This window comes from Thalassophryne amazonica, chromosome 2, assembly GCF_902500255.1.
Source record: "Thalassophryne amazonica chromosome 2, fThaAma1.1, whole genome shotgun sequence".
In the NCBI taxonomy this organism is placed as follows: domain Eukaryota; kingdom Metazoa; phylum Chordata; class Actinopteri; order Batrachoidiformes; family Batrachoididae; genus Thalassophryne; species Thalassophryne amazonica.
The window spans coordinates 114719071-114746199 of record NC_047104.1 but is presented as its reverse complement, the minus strand read 5'-3'; the positions used below and the strand labels follow the sequence as shown (position 1 = coordinate 114746199).

At 42.3% G+C, this 27129-nt stretch overlaps 1 protein-coding gene across 1 annotated transcript; it reads right to left on the bottom strand.

The window, feature by feature from the left end:
- Window positions 1-328: 328 nt before the first annotated feature.
- Window positions 329-24674, bottom strand: ca7 (carbonic anhydrase VII). The gene is made up of 7 exons (XM_034192364.1): window positions 24629-24674; window positions 14345-14542; window positions 6392-6510; window positions 4515-4610; window positions 1795-1857; window positions 1535-1690; window positions 329-926 (listed from the first exon to the last, which is right to left on the bottom strand). Exons 1-7 carry the CDS (start codon window positions 24663-24665, stop codon window positions 807-809), a joined length of 789 nt encoding a protein of 262 aa, XP_034048255.1. The 5' UTR covers window positions 24666-24674; the 3' UTR covers window positions 329-806.
- Between the last annotated feature and the right edge of the window lie 2455 nt (window positions 24675-27129).

Below are 27129 nucleotides of genomic sequence, written 5' to 3'. Positions count from 1 at the left end.
CTGTTCCTTTGCCTCATCAGCTCAGTGTTTAACATTATGTAGAGAACAGCACATTCAACATGTGCACCATCTCCTGCAGCCAGAAGGTGACATCTCTATTTAGGCATATCAACCTTCATATTTACAAGACCTAGCAGACAAGAGGGTGCTAGTGTATATTTAATTTTGCACATTAACAGCCAATCTGTAAAATCCATCCTCACAAGAACACAAATTAAATCAAATTCTCTTCTCTTTTTGGAGAAGAAAACTGGTTCTTCTACTCCATTGTGGATAAAAACAAACAAACAAAAAAAAACGACATGCACTAGACAAAGAAATAAGACACTTCAAAGCTCAATCCACATTTATTTAAAGATTGTATGAACATTTTTTATTTATTGGACTTTTTGGGCAGTATGTTAAGAATAAGTAAGTTCACATGAGAAAACAGTTGTGAACAATCTAGACTCAAGAGAGAATAAAAATACTACTCCTCATAATAATAACAGCCGATGCATGTCTCAGTCCTTTAAGCTGTAAACAATCTGATATTTTAAAGTCCAACATGATCAACAACCCAAATTAAATAAATGCACTGATCACAGCACAACACAGTTTAGACCAGTGTTATCATCACTGAAATAAAATGCCTTTGCTTTCCTCCTAAATTATTCCAGTCTGACTCCACCCCTCTAGCATTAAAGCTTCTGACCAGCAGAGGTAGACATTCATCTCAGTGTCTGGCAGCGATGAACTTTAGGGCCACAACTGTGTCTTATAAAAGATAAATCAGTACAGTCTAAGCTCAGTCTCATGTGGACACGTTAATTAGAGGAACGCACTTTTCTTCCTTTTAGAGGCTGAGGAGGTCTGAAGTTGTTTTCCATTCGTACCCGCTGATCGTCCTCCTCTCCAGTGAACAGAAGTATTCTGAACATGCCCAGCTGCATGAGGAGACAGAAAGAGATTTTCCCCCATCACTCATTGCTAAAGAAATCTCAATTATTTATCAGGTGTCTGTTGCTACAGACACCCGAGCCTCCTTATTAATCATTATTATCACTTACTGAGGTGTTGCTGGGCCGGTAGCATAGATATACATTTACGCTACCTGTCCATATCTGCCTGCAGTAAAGGGCGGGTATCCCAATACCCGTCTTATTGTACTTCTTCCTTTACTTCTATGTATTTTACCTTTGTTGTATTCATGTGTTTGTATGACTGTTTGTATTTTAGTGTTGTCTTTTTTGTGCTGGTGAGCTGAAGACAATTTTCCATATCAGTGGACAATAGAGAATTATTGTCTTCTATTGTTGACACCTGCGCAGCAATGCGGTCAGAGGGTGAAGTAACACATCAAATGTGAAATGGTTTTAATATTTTGACACCGTCCACGCAATATTTTATGGTCTGAAATCTCATACAATTAACCAATCAGACTTGCGGAAAAAATGTAATTGGATTAGAATAATCAATTCACTTACTGAATTTACTATACAATATGTGTGACCGATGGCCTTTTTGCTTCTTACAACATATTTCCAGCACTCACCTGTTTATCAGACAATGTGATTGGCTCCTTCAGGACAATCCAGATCACGCTCTCGTGGAGAGGAGGTGTGGTCAGGGAGCCAAGGTAAGTCCAGTAGTGAAGGCTGCTGGGTAGGAGGCACATGGGGTTGAAACCTTTGAAATCTGTGGTACTGCCCTGTAGCGGAAATGATAACGTTTATGTTCCTGCAATATACCTGGAAGCGAACCACAAAGCACAAACATAATGTCATAAATTCCAGCAAGAAGCACAGCCCTCACCTTAAACTTTACCCTGTACAGAGCATCTGTTATCACATGGAGCCATCTATGGTCATCACCTGCCTAATAGGAAAAATAACTCTTTAGATTTCATTTGTCAATGCCCACTATAGTCTACAAATTAGGGTTGTCCCCACCCTCTTTGTCTATATATATTACTCTAGTATTTTCTGTTTTTCGCCCATGATTTAAGGGGGTAACACAAAAAAAACCAACATTAAATGTTTGTGCAAGCTGACTAGAGCTGCAAGTACAAATTAATTTAGTAATCAGTTGGTGTATTAATTATTTTTCAATTAATCAAGTCATCTAAATTCTTTTGTATTAGTCCATTGATTGTTTTCAGATTAGTCAATTACCCTTTAGTTAATTTGAAATTTTTGCAAATATATTTAAAAAAAAAAACTAAGAAATCACATGTACATAAGTATTCACAGCCTTTGTTCAGTACTTTGTTGATGCACCTTTGGCAGCAACTGCAGCCTCAAGTCTTTTTGAATATGATGCTACAAGCTTGGTGCACCTATCTTTGGACAGTTTTGCCCATTCCTCTTTGCAGCACCTCAAGCTCCATCAGGTCTCTCCAGAGATGTTCAATCTGATTCAGGTCTGGGCTCTGGCTGGGCCACACAAGGACATTCACAGAGTCCTGAAGCCACTGTTTTGATATCTTGGCTGTGTGCTTAGGGTCAGTGTCCAGCTGAAAGATGAACTGTCACTCCAGTCTGAGGTCAAGAGCGGTCTGGAGCAGGTTTTCATCCAGGATGTCTCTATACATTGCTGCATTCATCTTTCCCTCAGTCCTGACTAGTTTCCCAGTTCCTGCCGCTGAAAAACATCCTCACAGCATGATGCTGCCACCTCCATACTTCACTGTAGGGATGGTGCCTGGTTTCCTCCAAACATGTTGCCTGGCATTCAGGCCAAAGGGTTCAATCTTTGATCAGACCACAGAATTTTGTTTCTCATGGTCTGAGAGTCCTTCAGGTGCCTTTTGGCAAATGCCAGGTGGGCTGCCATGAGCCTTTTACTAACGAGTGGTTTCCGTCTGGCCACTCAACCATACAGGCCTGATTGGTGGATTGCTGCAGAGATGGTTGTCCTTCTGGAAGGGTCTCCTCTCTCCACAGAGGAATGCTTGAGCTCTGACAGAGTGACCATCGGGTTCTTGGTCACCTCCCCGACTAAGGCCCTTTCCCCCCCGACCACTCAGTTTAGACAGGTGGCCAGCTCTAGGAAGCATACTGGTGGGTCTGAACTTCTTCCATTTAAGGATGATGGAGGCCACTGTGCTCATTGGGACCTTCAAAGAACTACAAATATTTCTGTACCCTTCCTCAGATTTCTGCCTTGAGACAATCCTGTTTCAGAGGTCTACAGACAATTCCTTTGACTTCATGCTTGGTTTGTGCTCTGACATGCACCGTCAACTGTGGGACCTTATATGTAGACAGGTGTGAGTCTTTCCAAATCATGTCCAATCAACTGAATTTGCCCCAGGTGGACTCCAATTAAGCTGTAGAAACATCTCAAGGATGATCAGGGGAAACAGGATGCACCTGAGCTCAATTTTAAGCTTCACAGCAAAGGCTTTGAATAATTACGTACATGTGATTTCTTAGTTCTTTTATTTTTTTAATAATTTAGCAAAAATCTAAAAACTTTTCACATTGTCATTATGGGGTATTGTGTGTAGAATTTTGAGGGAAAAAATTGTCATCGATTTTGGAATAAGACTAACATTTTTTTAAAAATTTGGAAAAAGTGAAGCACTGTGAATACTTTCTGGATGCACTGTATTTCTGGTGTGACCTTGATTAATCAAGATTAAATTTTTTTTACATTATATGCTTGCTATTTAATTCATCATTCTAAATTACCACATTCTTTTGACAGTCAGAATTATAATATAAAAGCCTGAAGGGTAGAACCCACTGTTTATGTATAAGCTTGAACATGAATTTCCCAACACAGATGGATGTTGTGTTAGTTTCCCATATTTTTTAGTGTACATTTTGTGTCCATTTTCAATTGGATTTTTTTTTTTTCATCCATAAAGCACAACATCCTGTTATTTGGAAACATTCTGGAGAGTAAAACCATGCATCAAACAACCCACTATATTGAGATGTGTGTCATTTACAATGTGATCAATATGCGGTCACTCTGGCATTGGAAACAATATGGCGTATGTCAGTCAAAACCTTGGAACACTAAATGTCACCACGCTGGCTGTAGGCACACTATACAAAACCATCCCACCCCACCACCACTTTTCCCAAAAAATGCACATGATCAGACAAAAAACAGATCTGACAATCTGGTGATGATCTGTCACAGGATATATGATTAATGTGCTAGTTTTTGAGAAACTGATGCCCCATGTCAATCCAGAACCATAATCCTGCTCAGATAATCAATATAAAATGAGCTGGGCAAAATATCTACCAACCATAGTAAACCTTTCCATGCCTCTTTTGGGTCACCTTCTGTTTGGGATACAAGGAAATTCTGTTAAGCACATAATTGCTGGTTTAAAATGATATTTGACCCTGTTAAATATTAAAATGATCATATCTACAGCTGAAACCTGAAGGCCTACTGAGAGACAGAATCTTACCAACCCATTATACTTTGTAACATTAGCGTTAGTACTCTCCGGATGTAGCACCGCTGAAGAAGTGGGGGGGGAAGTAGTTTAACTTTTAGAAACGTCTTACCTCCAAAAAGATACCAAGGACAGCAAGACCATCTGGAGCTTTTGCTGCCTCCGCAAATGACTTGTACTTGACAACATTCCAGTGTACTAAATGAAGCTAGAGTGGGCAAATGTGACAAGAGAGGAAAAAAGCAGGACTGGAATAAAAGACATTGACTCTAGTCACGCATTCTACTGTATATCTCTGATCACATACTCAATAACATGGCAGCCTCCACGATGGGGTCCACTCCTATGTAGATATGAAGGGCTCATTCTGATCTTATGAAAACAATTTGTTGTTACTGGTAATTATACGTATACTAATGAACTGATGGCTATGAATGCTATATTCCACTTATGCTCATAAACTAAATGTTACACGTTAGCTTTAAAGACAGGTTTTACTTCAGTGCTTAGTGAGATTTCTTATCCTGACATAGGCATATAGAAAGAAGAAGAAAAAAAAACAAAAACTTAAAACAAATGTCACATCAAAATGAAGACACCCAAAGAGTGTGTACCTCCACTGACCAATCAATGAAAATTGTGATCTCGTCTGTATGCACTTATCTAAAGATGTATCTATACATTTTCTTTATGACATCATAAGGCCAGAATGCTAAGATTTTCTTAATATCAAGCAATATTATCCAACATCCTGTGCAATATATCTTCCAGTCATTTAGTTTAAATTTTGTTGTACTTATTGCATTTTATTTTAGGCACCATTCTACACTTGCTTTTTGCAACGCCGTGATGAAGCCTCACAGGACATGTTCAGGCTCATCCACAATTTCTCGGTTAGTCACACGACTGAAAACCCACCGACAGCCGTCTGAAAGCCATCTCAAAGCCGTCCTGTGAGACCAACACCGAGGTGGTTTTGTCCCGCGTAATGAACGGCTCTGTGGCGCATCCGTCCACTTTTCTTTCCATGAAAAAAAACTCCTGTAACAGTGGAATGTGCCGAAAAAGTGCTGATGTCCACGTCTCCTGCCATTTTTGTGTAAGTCAGATGATGTCTCGGATCAACAAAGCCTTCACGTTGGAAATGATCTGGTTCTTTCAGCGGGGTGTGAGCCTGTCGATCGGCGCTCAGAGCGCGGTGCACTCTCAGCAGCTGTGGGCGGTCTTTAAACCGGCTGGACCACTCCTTAATTTGTGTAATCCCCATAAAATCGTCCCTGAAAGCCATTTGAATTTTCTGAATGGTTACCACCTGGAGGTCTCTCACAGTTTCTGGCAAAAATTGAAAGCTCCAAATCGTTCAGACATTTATTTGCAATAAAAATCCGACGAGAGCGGTGGACCACTGCTCACACAAAGCCTGCTCACAGGCAAATGACGCAACCGACAGGCATGAAAAACACGCATGCACACGAAGGTTCAAGCTTGGCTGATGCAATCACACGTGATTCAAATCCATATGGTTTTTGAAAAAAATAAAAAGGTCGGATACTTTTCTAAACAGACCTCGTATTCTAGTTGACCTTTTTTTTTTATTTAACCACTAAACACTTTCTGTAATTGTGTATATTTAACTAACCGTCGTTTACTGTTTCTGTACTCCGGCAAAATAATTTCCTTCGGGATAAATAAAGTTGATCTTTATCTTTATAAATTGAAAGTGTTTGTCAATTTCATCAACATGCAAGCATAGTAGGACATGAATTGCAAAAAAGCATAATTCATCCTGGATCCACCTCCAAACTGAATGGATTATTTTTTGACCAAAGCCTTATCCCTCCACCAAATTTCAGAAAAATTGCTACCAGTTTAGAAGATGGCTTTCAAACAAACAAAAAGACAACAAATGGGACTCAATACATTACTTGCTTGGCAGAGGTAATTTCATTGATTGGTCAGTCAGAGATGTTCAGTTTCCAAAACACTGACCTCGGAATCATACTTCTTCCCTGCAACAGTGTGCTCAGAGCCAAGACCGCTCTTTCCACCCCAGTGGAAGTGAAACTGTGTCAGCCTGTAGGGGTTGTCCAGAGGGCCTCCCCGAATCACTGCAGACGATGAGAGAAGACGAAAAGACATTAGGGATTGCACCCATGAACAAGTCCGTTCTCACCCATCAACAAGCTGCACAGATTCAATCCAGGCGTGTGTTAATTGTGCATAAAGCATAGTACCACTGCAGGGCATGCACGTACACACACACACACACACACATACACAAAAGTGTGCCAACAGGGCAGCAACAGCAGACTTTATTAAATCCCTCTTTCAAAGCCGAGCCAGAGACAAACTGTTCTGACAACACCATTCCTCCTCCTCAAGCTTTACTGTAACACAAAAATAACCCATTTTCTGCAAAATCCACCATTTCTACTTGGATTCTTAAGTGTCCAATCATTTCAATTGTCTGTCTGTCAGCAAGATTACGTCAAAACTACTGCATGGATTTTGACAAAATTTCACCACAGATAGATATTAGACCATGGAAGACTACATTAAATTTTGGAGGTGATCTGGATACAGATTCTGGATCAAGTTTCACTATAGGCTTTGAAGGATTACGTCAAAATTACTTTACAGATTCTCTGAAAATTTTCACCACAGACACATAGTCCATGGAAGAGCCATTAAATTTTGGAGGTAATCGAGATTCTGGATCAAGAGTTCACTTTGAAGAATTACATCAAAACTACTTCAGGGATTCTCAACAAATTTGCACCACAGATAGATATTAGCGCATGGAAGACTCCACTGGATTATGGAGGTGATCTGGCTCTGGATTGGCTGATGTCAAAAACTCTGATTGCTCTTTCTGATTGCTCGTTTATCGTGCATTTCATTTAGTCACCATCTCAGACCAAAATGAAAGGACACTTACATAGCACACCCCTCCTTCACCAAATTGAACTGCAGGTGGGAGAGTGTTCTTTCAACAAAGTACAAATAACACAGAAACAAAATGAAGACATGATAAATATAGTCATTACAACTTATGCAGACACTGCACTAGGCTCAAAGTTTACTAAACTCCTTACTGGTCCAGGATGTACCAGTGAAATTCATTCATGTCATTTTGAGATTTTCTGTTAAACAATTCCTGTGTCCACGACGTTATCTGAAGCTACTGTTAAATTTTAATATGACCTCCTGGATCTTGTCTTTTTATATTGCTGCACTTCAAAAATTTAAAAGGTTCTTCCTTGACCCATGTCCTACTCTACCATAATGATTCAAAAAACAACAAAAAAAAAATCACTTCATTATTTATTTATTTAGTAATCCTGATGACAAGACCAAAAATTTGACCTCCTCGACAGCAGTAATAAACACCATAAAGAAAACTTAAATTCGATTTAAACTTTTTTCAGTACAAGTTAAATAAGAAAACCTGTTCATCCCATTTTGAGCATACACCAGAAAAGAGAAATTAAACAAATCTTAAAATGAATCAGCACTGGATTTATAATATGTTGGGATGAAAAGTTCTGCCTCCTACACAATTATTTCAATAATAAGCAAGATATTCAGATAATTAGAATATCTGCTTAAAACCTGAGCTATTCTGTGTCAGATAGTGTCATTACTTTTCCATGCAGTCACCTTCCCACACACTTACGCCAACACCAGCCATGTTTTTGCATCCTGTCAGTGAACAACTCTGGTGTTTTCACCCAGCACCAGCAATGCACAGCTGCCTGGACCGCTGAATCATGAGTGCAATGTTCTTTCGGCTTAGAAAAAAGGAAAAAGTCAGCAAATTAAAGATCCGAACTGTATGGTGAGCGTGTTAAGATCTGAGCTGCGGCAATGCATCCTGTTTGTCGACACATTTGTAGACGAGCACTGTCATACAGAACTGCGTCTTTTCCAGAACGAACCCTCTTCAAGTGTGCGCACAGGTTTTGCAGATTGTCCACATATCATTAGGAGTTGACAGTGCCAGCATCGTCCAAAAATTCTGTGATGACTACACCATTGCACTGGCTGTGCATCTGTAGTTGTTATGACAGGCCAGCTATGGGCCTGGTCATGCAGACTTGCTGTGGGTGGATTTTCACACTTCAACATCCCACATCAACTCTTGACTGTACAGGCATCCACACAGACAGCACTCATTCACTGATGAATATCCAGGGGTGCACAACCCTCCACTGTGAGGAATTCAATAACAGCACATTGTTTCAAATGCACATCCATGTATATTGACATTTTTTCCAGACTACTGTGAGCATGTATTATATTGAAGGCTTTTCTGTGCAAGCCTGAAATTGTAAGCAAAAAACTGTCTGGTGTAGTGATAATCGATAAGAATTATTCTCATGCCAGCTTCACTTCAATTAATTGCTTCTTATTAAAATAATGATGTCGGAGGCGTAACTTGTCAGTCGACCCTTGTAATAATGCCATAGAAAAAGAAATCCGACAGAGAGAGAACACTGATGCCAAGCCTGGTAATGGTCACACCACATATCTCCACAGTCTTGAGCAGGTTCTTCTCCAGGGTGTTCTGACCATACCAGAAGACCAACTGTTCCACCTCCTGTCTGTATGCAGCCTCATACCATCCTGGAGTAGTACTAGTAAAAAGCTGTATAATGTTAACACCTGTAAAAGTCACACGTGGCAGACGCCGGTTTAAACAGTACGCACAGTAGTGGAAATACCCTGGATCTGGTTCTCGCACGTGGTATTGGTGTCACGAATATTGACATCATGCCTCTTACATCAGTGGTCTCTGATCACTCACTTATTAAGTTTACAGTTTCGCTGCCGTGTTTAGTGGAACAACCTTATTTATCACTGCAGCGATGCATCAACTCCTCAACTAAGACTGAACTAGAAGCTAGACTGCCTGATGTCTTAGCCTCACTTTTGACAAATACCCAGTCAGTAGACAGACTTGTGGATAGTTTAAACTCAGTGCTCAACACTACACTCGACATGATTTCACCACCTGTGTTGAAACCGTGCCCCCCCAAATCACAGTCACCTTGGTTCAATGATTATCTGCGTGACCTCAAGCATAAAGCAAGAGGTCGAGAACATAAATGGCGTCGTTCAAAATTAGAAGTATTTCACCTTGCGTGGCGTGATGCTATCTTAGACTATAAGCATGCATTATTGGCTACAAAGCAAACCTACTACTCTGATTTGATCAACAAAAACAAGCATAACTCAAAGTTCTTGTTCAACACGGTGGCAACACTTATTCATGGACAACCACCTGTAGCTCACTCTACTTTTACAGCACAAAATTTCCTGGATTACTCTGAGAAGAAAATAGATGACATTAGGTTGAACATATCCCAGCATGCCTTAACCCAGCCACTACACCCTGCTATTGAGGTGGGAGCCACTACTGAGGTATTACAGAATTTGATAGTATCTCACTAGGCATGCTGACGAAACTCGTAACGTCAACAAAAAGCACAACCTGTTTATTTGATCCTATACCAACAAAACTGTTTAAGGACCTGTGGCACACTCTTGGGCCAACTGTGCTGGAAATGATTAATCTTTCTTTAACTTCTGGATCTGTTCCTAAATGTTTCAAATCTGCAGTGATTAAACCATCCATCCATCCATCCATCCATTTTTTTCAGCTTTATCCGGAGTCGGGTCGCGGGGGCAGCAGCTCAAGCAAAGCCGCCCAGACCTCCCGATCCACACACACCTCCCCCAGCTCCTCCGGGGGAACCCCAAGGCGTTCCCAAGCCAGCCGAGAGATGTAATCCTTCCAGCGTGTCCTGGGTCTTCCCCGGGGCCTCCTCCCAATGGGATGTGCCCGGAACACCTCTCCAGCGAGGCGTCCAGGGGGCATCCGGAAAAGATGCCCGAGCCACCTCAACTGACTCCTTTCGATGTGGAGGAGCAGCGGCTCGACTCCGAGCTCCTCCCGAGTGACCGAGCTCCTCACCCTATCTCTAAGGGAGGGCCCAGCCACCCTGCGGAGGAAACTCATCTCGGCCGCTTGTACCCGCGAACTCATTCTTTCGGTCATGAGCCAAATCTCAAGACCATAGGTGAGGATCGGAATGTAGATCAATCGGTAAATCGAGAGCTTTGCCCCCCTACTCAGCTCTCTCTTCACCACAACGGTCCGATACAGCGACCGCATCACTGCAGACGCTGCACCGATTCGTCTATCAATCTCACGCTCCATCCGTCCCTCACTCATGAGCAAGACCCCGAGATACTTAAACTCCTCCACTTGAGGCAAGGACACTCCAATGACCTGAAGAGGGCAAAGCACCTTTTTCCAGTCGAGAACCATGGCCTCGGATTTGGAGGTGCTGATTAGTGATTAAACCATTAGTGATTGACCCTAGTGTATTGAAAAACTATCGGCCAATATCAAATCTATCATTTTGCTCTAAAATTCTGGAAAAAGTGGTGTCACGGCAGTTCGTAGACAATCTTACTGAGAATAATCTCTGAGCCACTGCAGGCTGCTTTTAGAAAATATCATTCCACAGAGACGGCTCTCACTAAAGTGGTGAATGATCTTCTGCTTACAATGGATTCGGACACCACTACGGTTCTGTTGCTGTTAGATCTCAGTGCTGCATTTGATACAGTGGATCATCATATTCTACTTGATAGGCTGGAAAATCATTTTGGGATTACTGGGAGTGCCCTGCATAGATGTCATACTTGACCAGTCATTCTCACTGTGTTTTGTACAGTAACACTACCTCTAACTTTAGTGACATGAAATTTGGGGTTTCACAGGGGTCTGTCTTAGGCCCCCTGCTTTTCTCCTTTTATATAGCACCCCTTGGGCACATATTGCTGCGTTTTGGGATTACATTTCATTGCTATGCAGATGATACTCAGTTATATATGCCGATAACTGCTCGTAATCTCGTTCACATAAAATCCTTAGAAGATTGCCTTGCAGCAGGGAGAAGTTGGATGTCTAGAAACATCCTACTTTTAAACTCTGATAAGACTGAAATGATGGTTCTTGGTCCAATGAGACATTGGCATCAATTTGACCAGTTAACACTCAGCCTAGGCTCGTGTGTCATACATCACACTGACAAAGTGAGAAACCTTGGGGTAATTTTTGATCCTTTGTTGTCCTTTGGTCTCCATATTAGAAATATTACAAGGACTGCTTTCTTCCACCTGCGAAATATAGCGAAGATTCATCCCATCCTGTCTATGGCTGATGCTGAGACCCTGATCCATGCGTTCATCTCTTCTAGATTGGACTACTGCGATGTTCTATTTTCTGGTTTACTGCAGGCTAGCATTAGGGCTCTCCAACTGGTTCAAAATGCTGCAGCCAGACTTTTGACATGAAGCAGAAAGTTCGACCACATTACACCCATTTTGGCATCTCTTCACTGGCTTCCTGTCCCAGTAAGATCAGATTTTAAGGTTCTGATACTAACCTATAAAATTATTCATGGACTGGCACCTCCCTACCTAGCTGACCTAATTAAACCTTACGTACCGGCCCGGGCTTTACGTTCTCAGGGTGCAGAACTACTTTGTGTCCCTAGGGTGAATAAGAAGTCTGCGGGTCACATAGCTTTCTCTTATCGTGCCCCTGTTCTGTGGAATGGTCTCCCTGCATCAATAAAACCATTCAGATTCTGTGGAGACTTTCAAGTCAAGACTTAAGACGCACTTCTTTTCCCTTTCATATGGCTAGCATACTGGTACAGTTTTGTTTTACGCTTTTTACTCTTTTAATTCATGTTATTAGTAAATGGAGCGTGCTGCGGCCTCAACTTTACCTAAATTCTGGGTCTTTTAGTGAAGCTTAAGGCTAGCAGCCGGCGATCACCTTAGTATTTCTTCTGTTTTTCTTCTTGATTAATGCTGGCAAATTATATGTATTTTTTGCCTTTCTAATGCCTGATTCTGTTTTTTCTCTGTTTAAGGTGCAGCTCTATACAGAGATGCAAGTTTTATTGGTGTTGGCGATCCTCCTGTCCTGTGCACCAACAGCAATTCTTGTATGTTTGTCCATGAATTGTATCTGTAATTTATGTTTGTAACATGGCCCAAGCAGAGGGTCACCCCTTTAACTGGTCTGCTTGAGGTTTCTTCCTCAGAGGGAGTTTTTCCCCTTACCACTGTTGCTCTGGGGGTTGGTAAGGTTAGATCTTACCTGTTTGAAGCGCCTTGAGGAAACTCTGTTGTGATTTGGCGCTATATAAAGGAAAAAAAACAAAACAAAAAAAAAACAGTACCGCAAACTGTAAATGGCAAATGGACTGCATCTGCATCAGACACTCAAAGCGCTTTACAAATAATGCCTCACATTCACCCCAATGTGAGGGTGCTGCCATACAAGGTACCTACTACATACCAGAAGCAACTAAAGGATTGAGGACCTTGCCCAAGGGCCCGTAATGATTTCCCAGTCTGGCTGGGATCTGAAACGAGGATCCTTTGGTCTCAAGCCCAACGCTTTAACAACTAGACCATCATCTCCCCCAACTGTCAAAAAAACAATTCCACAAGGAAACACCTGTGTTATGATGTATCAGTGCAAGAGCACTTTGAGTGACACATGGAAATGTGACAACAGCAGCACATTTAAAAATAGACTCTTTAAAAAAAAAAAAATGAATCACAGAGCTTCTTTTTTATAACTGTTTCAGCGATAACTGTTCTTGCTTACTCAGTGAAAACTGTTACATCCAAAGTGCCCCAAGTCTGAGCTTATCATTCATGGTAATGACAGGGTGGTTTCATCCACCCAGTGATAAAAGAAAATACACTCATAATAATCACCGCATTCAGCTCAGGTTATTATATCTCCTATCCAACAGACATACACTCATTCACTTAACTGCAAGCTGCACTTTCTTTCAGCATAATCAGCAACCTTTGTGTGCAGCCAGCCCTGCACATGGTTTGTAATCTCTAAATATAACGCAATGCTAAAATACCCTCGGCCGTATGAGCATTGTCTTCTTTATAATTTATAGTTGTTTAACTGGTGTCCCAGTGCAAAGTGTGTGTGTATATATATATATAAAATACATTGGTTATTTACATTCATAATTAAGATCCTACTGTCTTACTTACAATTTTTACATGTTCAATAACGCACCTCAATCAAAAACAATATTTACATTTATGTCCTTTTTACAAAAAGAGTGGAAGTTGGTTATGAGTTAGCGGGTGTTAATGTGCACGCTAACTACTGCTAGATGTCTTGTAAATCACTCCACAGGTGTCATCAGGTTAGAAAAATAGTGTTTTCAGTTTTAAAAGTGTTTATTTCTTTCTAGCTTTTACATAATATATGACAATGGTGTTATAGTTAGCCAAAAATTAAGCAAAGTTAGCAGCTAGCGACACCAGGAAGTGACGTTACCACGTCAATGAAATCATACAATAAAAACAGCAATAGAATGAGACTTTTTAACCTCTTAAAATACCTCTTATAATATGTCCAAATTAGCCATCTTTAAACTTGTCCAAGGTCTGGGTCCCAAGAATGTCACCTGTGAATTTGAAGACTCTGGCAGTAGTAGAACTGGACTTATGCTGACGGATGGGTAGACAGAGGGACATCAAGTCTTCTCAATACCTGATGGCCATATTTGATGGCCTCAAATAAAAATCAGGATAATCCAACATGTTCAAGGAGTTAATCAGTGGTATAGAATGTTGCAACTTTTTGAAATATAAAAAACAAAAAATATTTGGGTTTTTTCTGTTCCACCAAATCTAAATAAATAAATGTTACTATAAATTTGATTACACATTTCAACTGATTGACTGGTTGGTTTGTTGTTACAATGTGTAATTTCTGTGTAAATCTGAGCGGTGATTGGTTGGACTCATAGCAAGTGACTTCATGAACGGTGAAGTCAGTGCATTTTTTAGTCAAATACTCCTGCCCCCCCTTACCTGATCGGTCATCTGAATCATTAAAGTCCACCACCACAGAGTGTCCATTGTTGGTAATACTGATGGAGGTACACCACTCGTACTGCAGAACAATGGGGCTCAGACTGGCATCATGAGGAGCCTCCTGAGGGACGATGTCAATTGGTGACTGCCGATTGCCCTGGGCAATGGGGTAGTCTTTATGCCACTTGGCAGGACCTGAGAAAAGTCACAAAGCAAATGCAAATAACGTAATTACAGGCATAAAGGATGCTGACTAGATGGTCATTGTTTACAGGTGAAATTTTATTATTGTTCATTGGTGGAATTTTGTTTTTCCCAAAGGTAACAAATGTCAGACAGAGTGAAAGAGCTATTCATTTATCATGTAATTATTAGAAACACTGGACAATTAGTCAATTGTGTCCTGTACAGCTTCAACGCTATGACATCCCTTTTTATCTTGCAATAATCAAGGTGGTTTCTTACTGGACTGTGCACGATCATGAGTTTGTTGGATGCCATCCAGCAAAAAGGAATATGGTACTGTACTGCAGTGTTGCCAAAGTGCAGGGGTGGTGGCCAAGTGGTTAATGCACTTGGTTTCAGTGTGGAAGGTTCCCGGTTCAAATCCCACCCCTGTCACATTTCTCCATGTAATGTGGAGTTGTGTCAGGAAGGGCATCCGGCGTAAAACTTGTGCCAATTCAACATGCAGATCCACCTTGGATTTGCTGTGGCAACCCCAAGGGACTTATTGCAGTGTTGCCAAAGTAACTTTGAAAAGTTACTTCATTACTTACTTTATACAGTTATAATTTACAGTTACTTCATTAGCAGCTGTGGACAACTTGTCGCCAGCTGCTTAATGTAATTAATAAAGTAACATACGAGGGCTGTCAATAAAGTAACGGTCCTTTTTATTTTTTTCAAAAACTATATGGATTTCATTCATATGTTTTTACGTCAGACATGCTTGAACCCTCGTGCGCATGCGTGAGTTTTTCCACGCCTGTCGGTGACGTCATTCCCCTGTGAGCACTCCTTGTGGGAGGAGTCGTCCAGCCCCTCGTCGGAATTCCTTGGTCTGAGAAGTTGCTGAGAGACTGGCGCTTTGTTTGATCAAAATTTTTTCTAAACCTGTGAGACACATCGAAGTGGACACGGTTCGAAAAATTAAGCTGGTTTTCTGTGAAAATTTTAACGGCTGATGAGAGATTTTGAGGTGACACTGTCGCTTTAAGGACTTCCCACGGTGCGAGACGTCGCTCAGCGCTCTCAGCCGCCGTCATCAGCCTGTTCAAGCTGAAAACCTCCACATTTCAGGCTCTATTGATCCAGGACGCCGTGAGAGAACAGAGAAGTTTCAGAAGAAGTCGGTTTCAGCATTTTAACCGGATATTCCACTGTTAAAGGAGATTTTTTTAATGAAAGACGTGCGGACGGATCCGCGCGTCGGGACGCAGCCGACGCGGTGCGGCGGCACAGGAAAAACACCTCTGTGTTGATAACCATTTGTAAAATCCAGGTGGCTTTTGATGGCTTTCAGTGGAGTGAGTACATGAGAAATTGTTTAACAGGCAGGACAACTTGTCCTTAAGGCTTTCAACAGAGGTGTTTTTCCTGTGGCGGAGCGTCGCGGCGGCTGCGTCCCGACGTGCGGACCCGTCCGCACGTCTTTCATTAAAAAAATCTCCTTTAACAGTGGAATATCCGGATAAAATGCTGAAACCGACTTCTTCTGAAACTTCTGTTCTCTCACGACGTCCTGGATCAATAGAGCCTGAAATGTGGAGGTTTTCAGCTTGAACAGGCTGACGACGGCGGCTGAGAGCGCTGAGCGACGTCTCGCACCGTGGGAAGTCCTTAAAGCGACAGAATCACCTCAAAATCTCTCATCAGCCGTTAAAATTTTCACTGAAAACCAGCTTAATTTTTCGAACCGTGTCCACTTCGATGTGTCTCACAGGTTTAGAAAAAATTTTGATCAAACAAAGCGCCAGTCTCTCAGCAACTTCTCAGACAAAGGAATTCCGACGAGGGGCTGGACGACTCCTCCCACAAGGAGTGCTCACAGGCGAATGACGTCACCGACAGGCGTGGAAAAACTCACGCATGCGCACGAGGGTTCAAGCATGTCTGACATAAAAACATATGAATGAAATCCATATAGTTTTTGAAAAAAATAAAAAGGACCGTTACTTTATTGACAGCCCTCGTATAATCTAACTTTGTTATTTTTAAGATTTAGATTTACTCAGAAAAGTAACTATTAGTTACTTTGCTGATTGCTGAATATTAAGTGTAACCAAGTTAGATTACAAGTTACATTACTTATTAGTTGCAAGTTTTCAGCAGATTCTAATAAAGTAACTGCATAAAGCTGCTAATGAAGTAACTGCATAAAGTAACTGTATAAAGCAACTAAGAAAGTCACTAAAAAAGTAACTTTTCAAAGTTACTTTGACAACACTGCTGTACTGTAAACAAACAGCCACTTTATTTACAATAAATAAATAAATCCCCTCACTCGTGAACAAGACCCCGAGATACTTAAACTCCTCCACTTGAGGCAAGGACACTCCACCGACCTGAAGAGGACAAAGCACCTTTTTCTGGTCAAGAACCATGGCCTCCGATTTGGGGGTGCTGATTCTCATCCCGGACGCTTCACACTCGGCTGCAAACCGCCCCAGTGCACGCTGAAGGTCCTGATTTGACGAAGCCAACAGAACCACATCGTCCGCAAACAGCAGAGACAAGATTCTGTGGTTCCCAAACCAAACCCCCTCTACACCCTGGCTGCGCCTAGAAATTCTGTCCATAAAAATAATGAACAGAACAGGTGACAAAGGGCAGCCCTGGCGGAGGCCAACGTGCACTGGAAACAGGTTTGACTTACTACCGGCAATGCGAACCAAGCTCCTGCTGCAGTCGTACAGGGACCGGATAGCCCTTAGCAAAGGACCCCGGACCCCGTACTCCTGGAGCACCCCCCACAGGGTGCCCTGAGGGACACGGTCAAACGCCTTCTCCAGATCCACAAAACACATGTGGACTGGTTGGGCGAACTCCCATGAACCCTCGAGCACCCGATGGAGCGTGTAGAGCTGGTCCAGTGTGCCACGACCAGGACAAAAACCACACTGCTCCTCCTGAATCCAAGGTTCGATCATCAGTCAAATTGTCCTCTCCAGTACTCTGGAATAGACCTTACCGGGGAGGCTGAGGAGTGTGATCCCCCTATAGTTGGAACACACCCTCCGGTCCCCCTTCTTAAACAGAGAGACCACCACCCTGGTCTGCCAATCCAGAGGCACTGTCCCCGATCGCCACACGATGTTGCAGAGGCGTGTCAGCCAAGACAGTCCCACAACATCCAGAGACTTAAGGTACTCAGGACGGATTTCATCCACCCCAGGAGTCTTGCCACCGAGAAGCTTTCTAACCACCTCGGTGACTTCGGCCTGGGTAATGGATGAGTCCACCTCTGGGTCCCCAGTCTCTGCTTCCTCTTCGGAAGACGTGACGATGGGATTGAGGACATCCTCGAAGTATTCCTTCCACCGCCCAACAACATCCCCAGTCAGGGTCAACAGCTCCCCACCTGCACCGTAAACAGTGCTGATGGAGAGCTGCTTCCACCTCCTGAGGCGTCGGACGGTTTGCCAGAATCTCTTCGAGGCCGACTGACAGTCCTCCTCCATGGCCTCCCCGAACTCCTCCCAGACCCGAGTTTTTGCCTCTGCGACCGCACAGGCTGCGGCACGCTTGGCCTGCCGGTACCTGTCAGCTGCCTCCGGGGTCCCACCTACCAACAAAGATAAGTAGGACTCCTTCTTCAGCTTAACGGCATCCCTTACTTCCGGCGTCCACCACCGGGTTCGGGGATTGCCGCCGCGACAGGCACCAGAGACCTTGTGACCACAGCTACAAGCGGCCGCATCAACAATGGAGGTGGAGAACATGGTCCACTCGGACTCCATGTCTCCAACCTCCCCCGGGATCTGGGAGAAGCTCTCCCGGAGGTGGGAGTTGAAGACCTCGCTGACAGACGGTTCCGCCAGTCATTCCCACCAGACCCTCACGATACGTTTGGGCCTGCCAGGTCTGACCAGCTTCCTCCCCTACAAGCTGATCCAACTCACCACCAGGTGGTGATCGGGCGACAGCTCTGCCCCACTCTTCACTCGAGTGTCCGAGACACGTGGCCGAAGGTCAGATGATACGACTACAAAGTCAATCATTGACCTCCGGCTCAGGGAGTCCTGGTGCCACGTGCACTTATGGACACCCTTGTGCTCGAACATGGTGTTCGTGACGGACAAACTGTGACTAGCACAGAAGTCCAACAACTGAACACCACTCGGGTTCAGATCGAGGAGGCCGTGCTTCCCGATCACCCCCCTCCAGGTTTCACTGTCGCCACCCACGTGGGCGTTGAAATCCCCCAGGAGAACAATGGAATCCCCAGTCGGAGCGCTATCTAGTACCCCTCCAAGAAGGTCGGGTACTCTGCACTGCCGCTCGGCCCGTAGGCTGAGACAATGGTGAGAGACCTGTCCCCGACCCGAAGGCATAGGGACGCGACCCTCTCCTTCACTGGAGTAAACTCCAACACATGGTGACTGAGCTGGGGAGCAATAAGCAATGCGACCCCAGCTCTCCGCCTCTCCCCATGGGCAACGCCAGAAAAATGAAGCGTTTAGTCCCTCTCCAGGAGTTGGGTACCAGAGCCCAAGCTGTGAGTGGAGGTGAGCCCGACTATCTGTAATCGGTATCTCTCAACCTCCCGCACAAGCTCAGGCTCCTTCCCCCCCAGCGAGGTGACATTCCACATCCCAACAGCCAGGGGCTGTGAGCATGGACCGGGCTGCCGGGCCACCCGCCCTCAACCGCCACCCAATCCTCTCTGCACCAGACCCCCATGGCCCCCTCTGCAGGTGGTGAACCCACAGGAGTCGGATCGGTGCAGCATCTGCAGTGATGCGGTCGCTGTATCGGACCGTCGTGGTGAAGAGAGAGCTGACTAGGGGGGCAAAGCTCTCGATTTATGTTCCAATCCTCACCTATGGTCATGAGATTTGGCTCATGACCGAAAGAACGAGATCGTGAGTACAAGTGGCCGAGATGAGTTTCCTCTGCAGGGTGGCTGGGCGTTCCCTTAGAGATAGGATGAGGAGCTCGGTCACTCGGGAGGAGCTCGGAGTCGAGCCACTGCTCCTCTACATCGAAAGGAGTCAGTTGAGGTGGCTCGGGCATCTTTTGCGGATGCCCCCTGGACGCCTTGCTGGAGAGGTGTTCCGGGCACGTCCCATTGGGAAGAGGCCCCGGGGAAGACCCAGGACACACTGGAGGGACTACATCTCTCGGCTGGCTTGGGAATGCCTTGGGGTTCCCCCGGAGGAGCTGGGGGAGGTGTGTGTGGATCGGGAGGTCTGGGCGGCTTTGCTTGAGCTGCTGCCCCCGCGACCCGATTCCGGATAAAGTGGAAGAAAATGGATGGATGGAAATAAATCCCACTCCACCCCATTTCACAAAGTATGTGCAACACATGCACGATGGTCACAACTAGAGTCCCTTGATTGAAAAGCGTAACGCCAACTCAGAAGATGGCGCCATTTTGGTTCCAACTGCACTGAATTACTGAAATGTTTAACATTTTTTAAAATAATTTAACCACATACAGCAAACACATCCAGGTACAGGTGTTATCAAAATAAATATAAAAATAGTTAAGCCAAATTTAGTGACAGTTTTAAAGTTCTCCACCGCTGGATTATGCTTTATTATGGATTAATTTGACCCTCAAGTTTTCTTTCTACAATTATCACCTCCAATTCAAATGTAAACTGTACAATTTCATCTTTTACCGACTTTGTGTTGTAAAGTTGCGGACTTCTCTGATCCATTTGTAATCAGCGTGCGCACTGCAAAAACTATTAACATATGATGGCAGACGAAAGAGTAAAAGCAGAGAAGTGTCAAATCACAGCCTTTTGTGTCTGATTTAACAGATGCACATCCAGGCTGTGGGTCCGAGTCTGAGCACAGTGTGAAATAAATAAACGGTCGGGCTTGTACAGTAGTGTTCAGAATAATAGTGCTATGACTAAAAAGATTAATCCAGGTTTTGAGTATATTTCTTATTGTTACATGGGAATCAAGGTACCAGTAGATTCTCACAAATCCAACAAGACCAAGCATTCATGATATGCACACTCTTTAGGCTATGAAATTGGGCTATTAGTAAAAAAAAAGTAGAAAAGGGGGTGTTCACAATAATAGTAGTGTGGCATTCAGTCAGTGAGTTCGTCAATTTTGTGGAACAAACAGGTGTGAATCAGGTGTCCCCTATTTAAGGATGAAGCCAGCACCTGTTGAACATGCTTTTCTCTTTGAAAGCCTGAGGAAAATGGGATGTTCAAGACATTGTTCAGAAGTACAGCGTAGTTTGATTAAAAAGTTGATTGGAGAGGGGAAAACTTATACGCAGGTGCAAAACATTATAGGCTGTTCATTTACAATGATCTCCAATGCTTTAAAATGGACAAAAAAAAAACCAGAGACACGTGGAAGAAAACGGAAAACAACCATCAAAATGGATAGAAGAATAACCAGAATGGCAAAGGCTCACCCACTGATCAGCTCCAGGATGATCAAAGACAGTCTGGAGTTACCTGTAAGTGCTGTGACAGTTAGAAGACGCCTGTGTGAAGCTAATTTATTTGCAAAAATCCCCCGCAAAGTCCCTCTGTTAAATAAAAGACATGTGCAGAAGAGGTTACAATTTGCCAAAGAACACATCAACTGGCCTAAAGAGAAATGGAGGAATATTTTGTGGACTGATCAGAGTAAAATTGTTCTTTTTGGGTCCAAGGGCCGCAGACAGTTTGTGAGAGGACCCCAAAACTCTGAATTCAAGCCACAGTTCACAGTCAAGACAGTGAAGCATGGTGGTGCAAGCATCATGATATGGGCATGTTTCTCCTACTATGGTGTTGGGCCTATATATCGCATACCAGGTATCATGGATCAGTTTGGATATGTCAAAATACTTGAAGAGGTCATGTTGCCTTATGCTGAAGAGGACATGCCCTTGAAATGGGTGTTTCAACAAGACAATGACCCCAACCAAAACAAGTAAACAAGCAAACAAGAGGTGTAAACAAGCAAAATCTTGGTTCCAAACCAACAAAATTAATGCGTCGCAGATGTGACAAAATCATGAAAAACTGTGGTTATACAACTAAATACTAGTTTAGTGATTCACAGGATTGCTAAAAAAAGCAATTTGAACATAACAGTTTTGAGTTTGTAGCGTCAACAGCATGCTACTATTATTGTGAACACCCCCTTTTCTACTTTTTTTTTATTAATAGCTCAATTTCATAGCCTTAAGAGTGTGCATATCATGAATGCTTGGCTTTGTTGGATTTGTGAGAATCTACTGGTACCTTGTTTTCCATGTAACAATAAGAAATATACTCAAAACCTGGATTAATCTTTTTAGTCACATAGCACTACTATTATTCTGAACACTACTGTAATCACAGAAATGACACCGGTCACACTTTCCTCGAATCGGCAAGTGTCAGCGCGCTGAGCTTTAATTTGTACCTCTGTTACTGTGCACGTCCAGACTGCTCAGGCTTTTAATGGAAATACATTGTGATCAGACGGGACATTTTATCCAATGTGAGCGAAAATCCATTATACAAAATCCGTTATATACAGTGTTTATTACATGGAAAACAATACAAAAACATTGAGACTTTTTTGTCCAGTGACTGCGAATATCCAGTTTATACAATGACAGTTTAGGTGAGTTTTACTGTACATGAGACTGAACAATAATTTTACCTCGCAGAACTTTGATGATGATGTCAGGTTCCATCCCACACTGCTTACTTTATTTTCCCACATTTTTCTTCTGTTCGGATCTGAAGGGAAACTGTACTTCTTGAAGCCCTTGTGTCTATTTGTGCATCCAAACGCATAGCAACCTGTCATTTTCAATGAATAAATTAATAAAATAGCTGGATTAGTTAAAGGAATTGTAACAGAAATTGTGGTTGCAAAAGAGGTTATAGACACCTTCAAAATGGTGTTTAAATATTTGTTCTACATCAAAAAAGAAGAAAGTTATGAGTATTTGTAGGTGGGAAGATCTTGGTAATTTATGTCTGTGTGTTTTAAGGGACAAACACCAGAATGCCGTGACTGGTGTCTCATTGTTTACATTTCAAAATGATGGTACTCTGTCAAACCTAATTATTATCTCATTTAAATGTGTGATTTGCAACGATTGGCCATATAAACACTTTTCTGACAGCAGTTTCCAAGGTAAAAAAAACCGTCAATTTCCCCATGTCCACTGTCTTGCTGACTCAACATTGGTTTTGCGGATCATAAGAATATGTACGCAAAGGCTTTGATCACTACCAAACTTCGCACAAAGGTATGTAATTACATGAATTAAGTGTTCTATATGATTTGAAAACCAATCTTACTCACCTTCAAGGCGAATTTCGTCGACTTTCTCAACGCAATTTTTCAGTCATGGAATTTCCTAACTTCTACTCGTCAGAGGAATGCTGTTCAAAAATGAGGTTGCGGGGGGATTTCAACTACATCAAACGGGGATTCCCGACTGCAAAAAAAACCCAACATTCCACGAAATGTAAACTCAGCACTACTGCCTAGAAAGTCTCTCAGGCTGATACATCCACAGCAGCAGACACCATATTTAGGTCATATGCGCATACCTACTATTTTGAACCCAAGATGACACCACGAGTCACGTGGCCATTTTTTTTTTCCAACTCGTCATGTCCTTACTCTCTCAATCAAGGGATTCTAGTCACAACTAGAGTGCCTTTATTAGAGAGTGATGACATGACGAGTCAAAAAAAAAAATTAATAAAATAAAATAAATCAGTCAGGTGACTCATGGTGCCATCTTGGGGCAAAAATAGCGTTGGCAATTAATGTGTCTGCATGTAAATCCAGCTATTTTATTTATTTATTTGCTGAAAATGCCAGGTTGTTGTGCATTGGGATGCACAAATAGTCACAGCAAGGGCTTCAAGATGTACAGATTCCCTTCAAATCTTAACAGAAGACAAATTAGGGAAAATAAATTCAGCCGTGTTTGATGGAAGCCGACATCAGCATCAAAGCTTTGCGAGGTAAATTTATTGTTCAGTCCCATGTACAGTAAAATTCAACTAAACCGTCGTTGTATAAACCAGATATTTGCAGTCACCGGACAAAAAAATTTCCTAAAGTTTTTGTACTGTTCTCCATGTAATAAACACCATATATAACAGATTTTGTACAGCAGATCTTTCACTCACATCAGATAAAATGTCCCATCTGATCGCAATGTATTTCCATTAAAAACTCCAAGCAGTCTGGAGGTGCAGAGGTACAAATTAAAGTTCAACTCTGACACTCACCTGCACCTGTTAAATCAAATACAAAAGACTGATTTGACACTTTTCTGCTTTTAATCCTTCGTCTCCCATCATATTATAACAGCTTTTATAGCACACACATATGCTGATAAAAGGATCAGAAAAGTCGGCATCACATTTACAGCACGAAGTCAGTAAAAGAGGAAAATGTACAGCTTACCTTTCACTGGGAGGTGATTACTGTAGAAAGAAAAGCTTGTTGAGGGTCAAATTAGTCCATTATAAAGCATAATCCAGAGACGGAGAACTTTAAAACTGTCACACACAGAGTTAAAGAGCAGCAGCTGCGTAAATCAGGCTTTAAATTAATTAAATAAAATCATAAATTGTAAGTTTCTGTAAATTTGATAGCTTAACTATTTTTTTATTTATTTTGATAGCACCTGTACCTGGATGTGTTGCTGTATGTGGTTAAATGATTTTAAAAATATTGAAAACATAGAAGGTTCATTCAGTAGTTCAACACAGTTAGACCCAAAATGGCGCCATGTTCTGAGTTGACGTCACTCTCGAATCAAGGCACTCGAGTCACAACTGCTCCCCCCCCCCCCCCCCCAAAAAAAAATCTCAGTTCAGCCCCTGCCACTGAGTGGAACAGAAGGTAAGTAAGGAGACAGCTGTCATCCCTTTAAATCTGGAGCTAATCTGGCATTAAAAAACAATCTCTACAGCTACAATTCCTCTGGATTAATGAGGCAGTGAGCCACTAAAGCACAATAACATTAACAAACGGTCTCAACCCTGTGTTTTATCCCAACACGCCAAGAGTAAAACAAATAAAAATAAACTTTAATTATCTCCTGTTTGAGTATGTGGAGGATCTTACCGTCCTCTTTGCCATAGCCCCAGTGATGTGCCGTCATTATCCTCTTTGTTTGTTTGTTTGTTTGTTTGTTTGATCCCTGCACCGTGCACACGTGCTGGACGGACCTGAACCCGCACCGTGAACCGCTAAGGTGTTAAGTGACCGAAGGGGCGTGTCCTTTTATTGACACGCCCCTTCTCGCGTACACCCCCTTCCACGACGCCTTTAAAGATAATCCCGTCTGATGCCACTAGCAAGATGAGCAAACTTCAAATTTATTATGTTGTAATATTTTTGTGTTGTGGTTACTGATGCACTCATTTTGCAGCCTTATTATTATTTTTTTTTTATTTCTGTATTTGCTTGTTTGATTGTTTAATAGTAGCTAAAAGCCCTTCATGTCCTCTCAAGGTTAACTCGATCTGAAAGCTTGGATGTAGTGACCTCTAGTGGCAGGAAAGTGATTCTTACGACAATGAACCGAACATGAGGATTTTTTTTTAACTTCTACACCTGTTGATATAAGCCCACATTTGACGCACACCCAGTGCCATTCTGACCCTTGAAACAAAATACAAAGGAAAAACACAGATTTCTGTGGTTTCAGCACTCTTCTTGCCAGAGCGTAATTGTTCTTTGCTGTGAACACCAGATTGAAGGCAACGATTCAGTTATGTACCTCAACATCATCAGGTGTTTCAGCATTTTATCACAAAACACTCTCCATCAAGCCAGGCCAACCGCAGACTGACTGGGCCTGGGTGTGTCAGAACATTGGCTCATCACACTCTTCCCTATCCTTGGCTAAGTCCCGTAAGTCTTCCGGGGGTATCCCAAGGCATTCCTGAGCCAGATGGGAAATATAAACTCTCCAGCATGTCCTGGGTCTTCTGCCGGTTGGACGTGCCCGGAAGACCTCCCTAGGGAGACAACCGGGGAGCATCCTCACCAGATATCAGAACCACCTCAACTGGGTCCTTTTGATGCAAAGAAGTAGCGGCTCCAATCTGAGTCCTTCCCAGATAATCAACCTTCTCACCCTCTTCAGGAGTGTAAGCCCAGATACCTGATGGAGGAATCTCATTTCTGCCACTTGTATCCGCAATGTTATTCTTTCAGTCATTACCCAAACTCATGACCATATGTGAGGACAGCAGAGTAAATCAACTGAGAAATTGACAGCCTTGCCTTCCAGCTCAGCTCCTTCTTTACCACGACAGTCCTCTATAATGTCAGAAAAATTTCAGACACCGCCCCAATCTGTCTATTTACCCCCACTCCAGAAGTAAGTAAGTAAAAAAAATCAGCAAGTAATATAGATAGATAGATAAGCAAACACGTTTTTGCATGTCCATGCAAAAAAATTTTGTAATTTGTGTCTGTAGCATGGCCCAAGCAGAGGGTCACCCCTTTGAGTCTCGTCTGCTTGAGGTTTCTTCCTCAGAGGGAGTTTTTCCTTGCCACTGTTGCTCTGGGGGTTGGTAAGTTTAGACCTTACTTGTGTGAAGCGCCTTGAGGCAACCTTGTTGTGATTTGGCACTATATAAATGAAAATAAATTGAAATTGAATTGAAACACCACACAGGAATGACCAGATGGCAAGCAATCCGACGACCTTCTTGCTGTGAGGCAACAATGGTGACCATTGACACTGTGCCACCCATACTCTGTTATATTATATTGTGTTTTAATGTGAATCATACACAAAACCTTTCCATAATTGATGTAATGTTAATAAAAAATACTGCATTGCAGTATTGAGACTCAAACTGTAGATATCTAGTATTTAAAATGATACCATTGATATGTCAGACTGATGATTTCTAATGGAATACACCAAAGGAAAACCTCTTTACCAAGCATGGTCGTTAATGAGAAAGTGGTTATGGAATTATACAGTGATTTACATGGTACTAAAGACATAATGTAAGACACTGATATCTGCACATCAGCGATCTGGAATAATTATCGTAATTAACTGACAAAAAATAACATTTATTAGTCCCATGACTTCCTAAGAAAGCTCATTATTTACCTCATATATTTAAGATATATCAATTTATATGTTTAGTGTGTTTTGGATAATTCCAGCCTCTTTTTGATTTTATTTGTTTATTTTGTAATATATGCAAGTGCATAGATAGACAAGCAGGCAAGCAGATAGATAGATAGATAGATAGATAGATAGATAGATAGATAGATAGATAGATAGATAGATAGATAGATAGATAGATAGATAGATAGATAGATAGATAGATAGATAGATAGATAGATAGATAGATAGATAGATAGATAGATAGATAGATAGATAGATAGGCAGACAAGAGTACAATAAAAATATATACAATACAGTTACTTGTTTCCATGGCCCAGCGAACACAAGACTGAAAAACAACAGAGAAAGTGAAGAATTTACTACGTACATTTAAAACAAGGTGAAAATAAATGCACTGTCTTCAAATTTTGTTCTAAATGTAATAAATGAGACTTTACCCTTTGTTTATTTATTTAAAATCTAAATA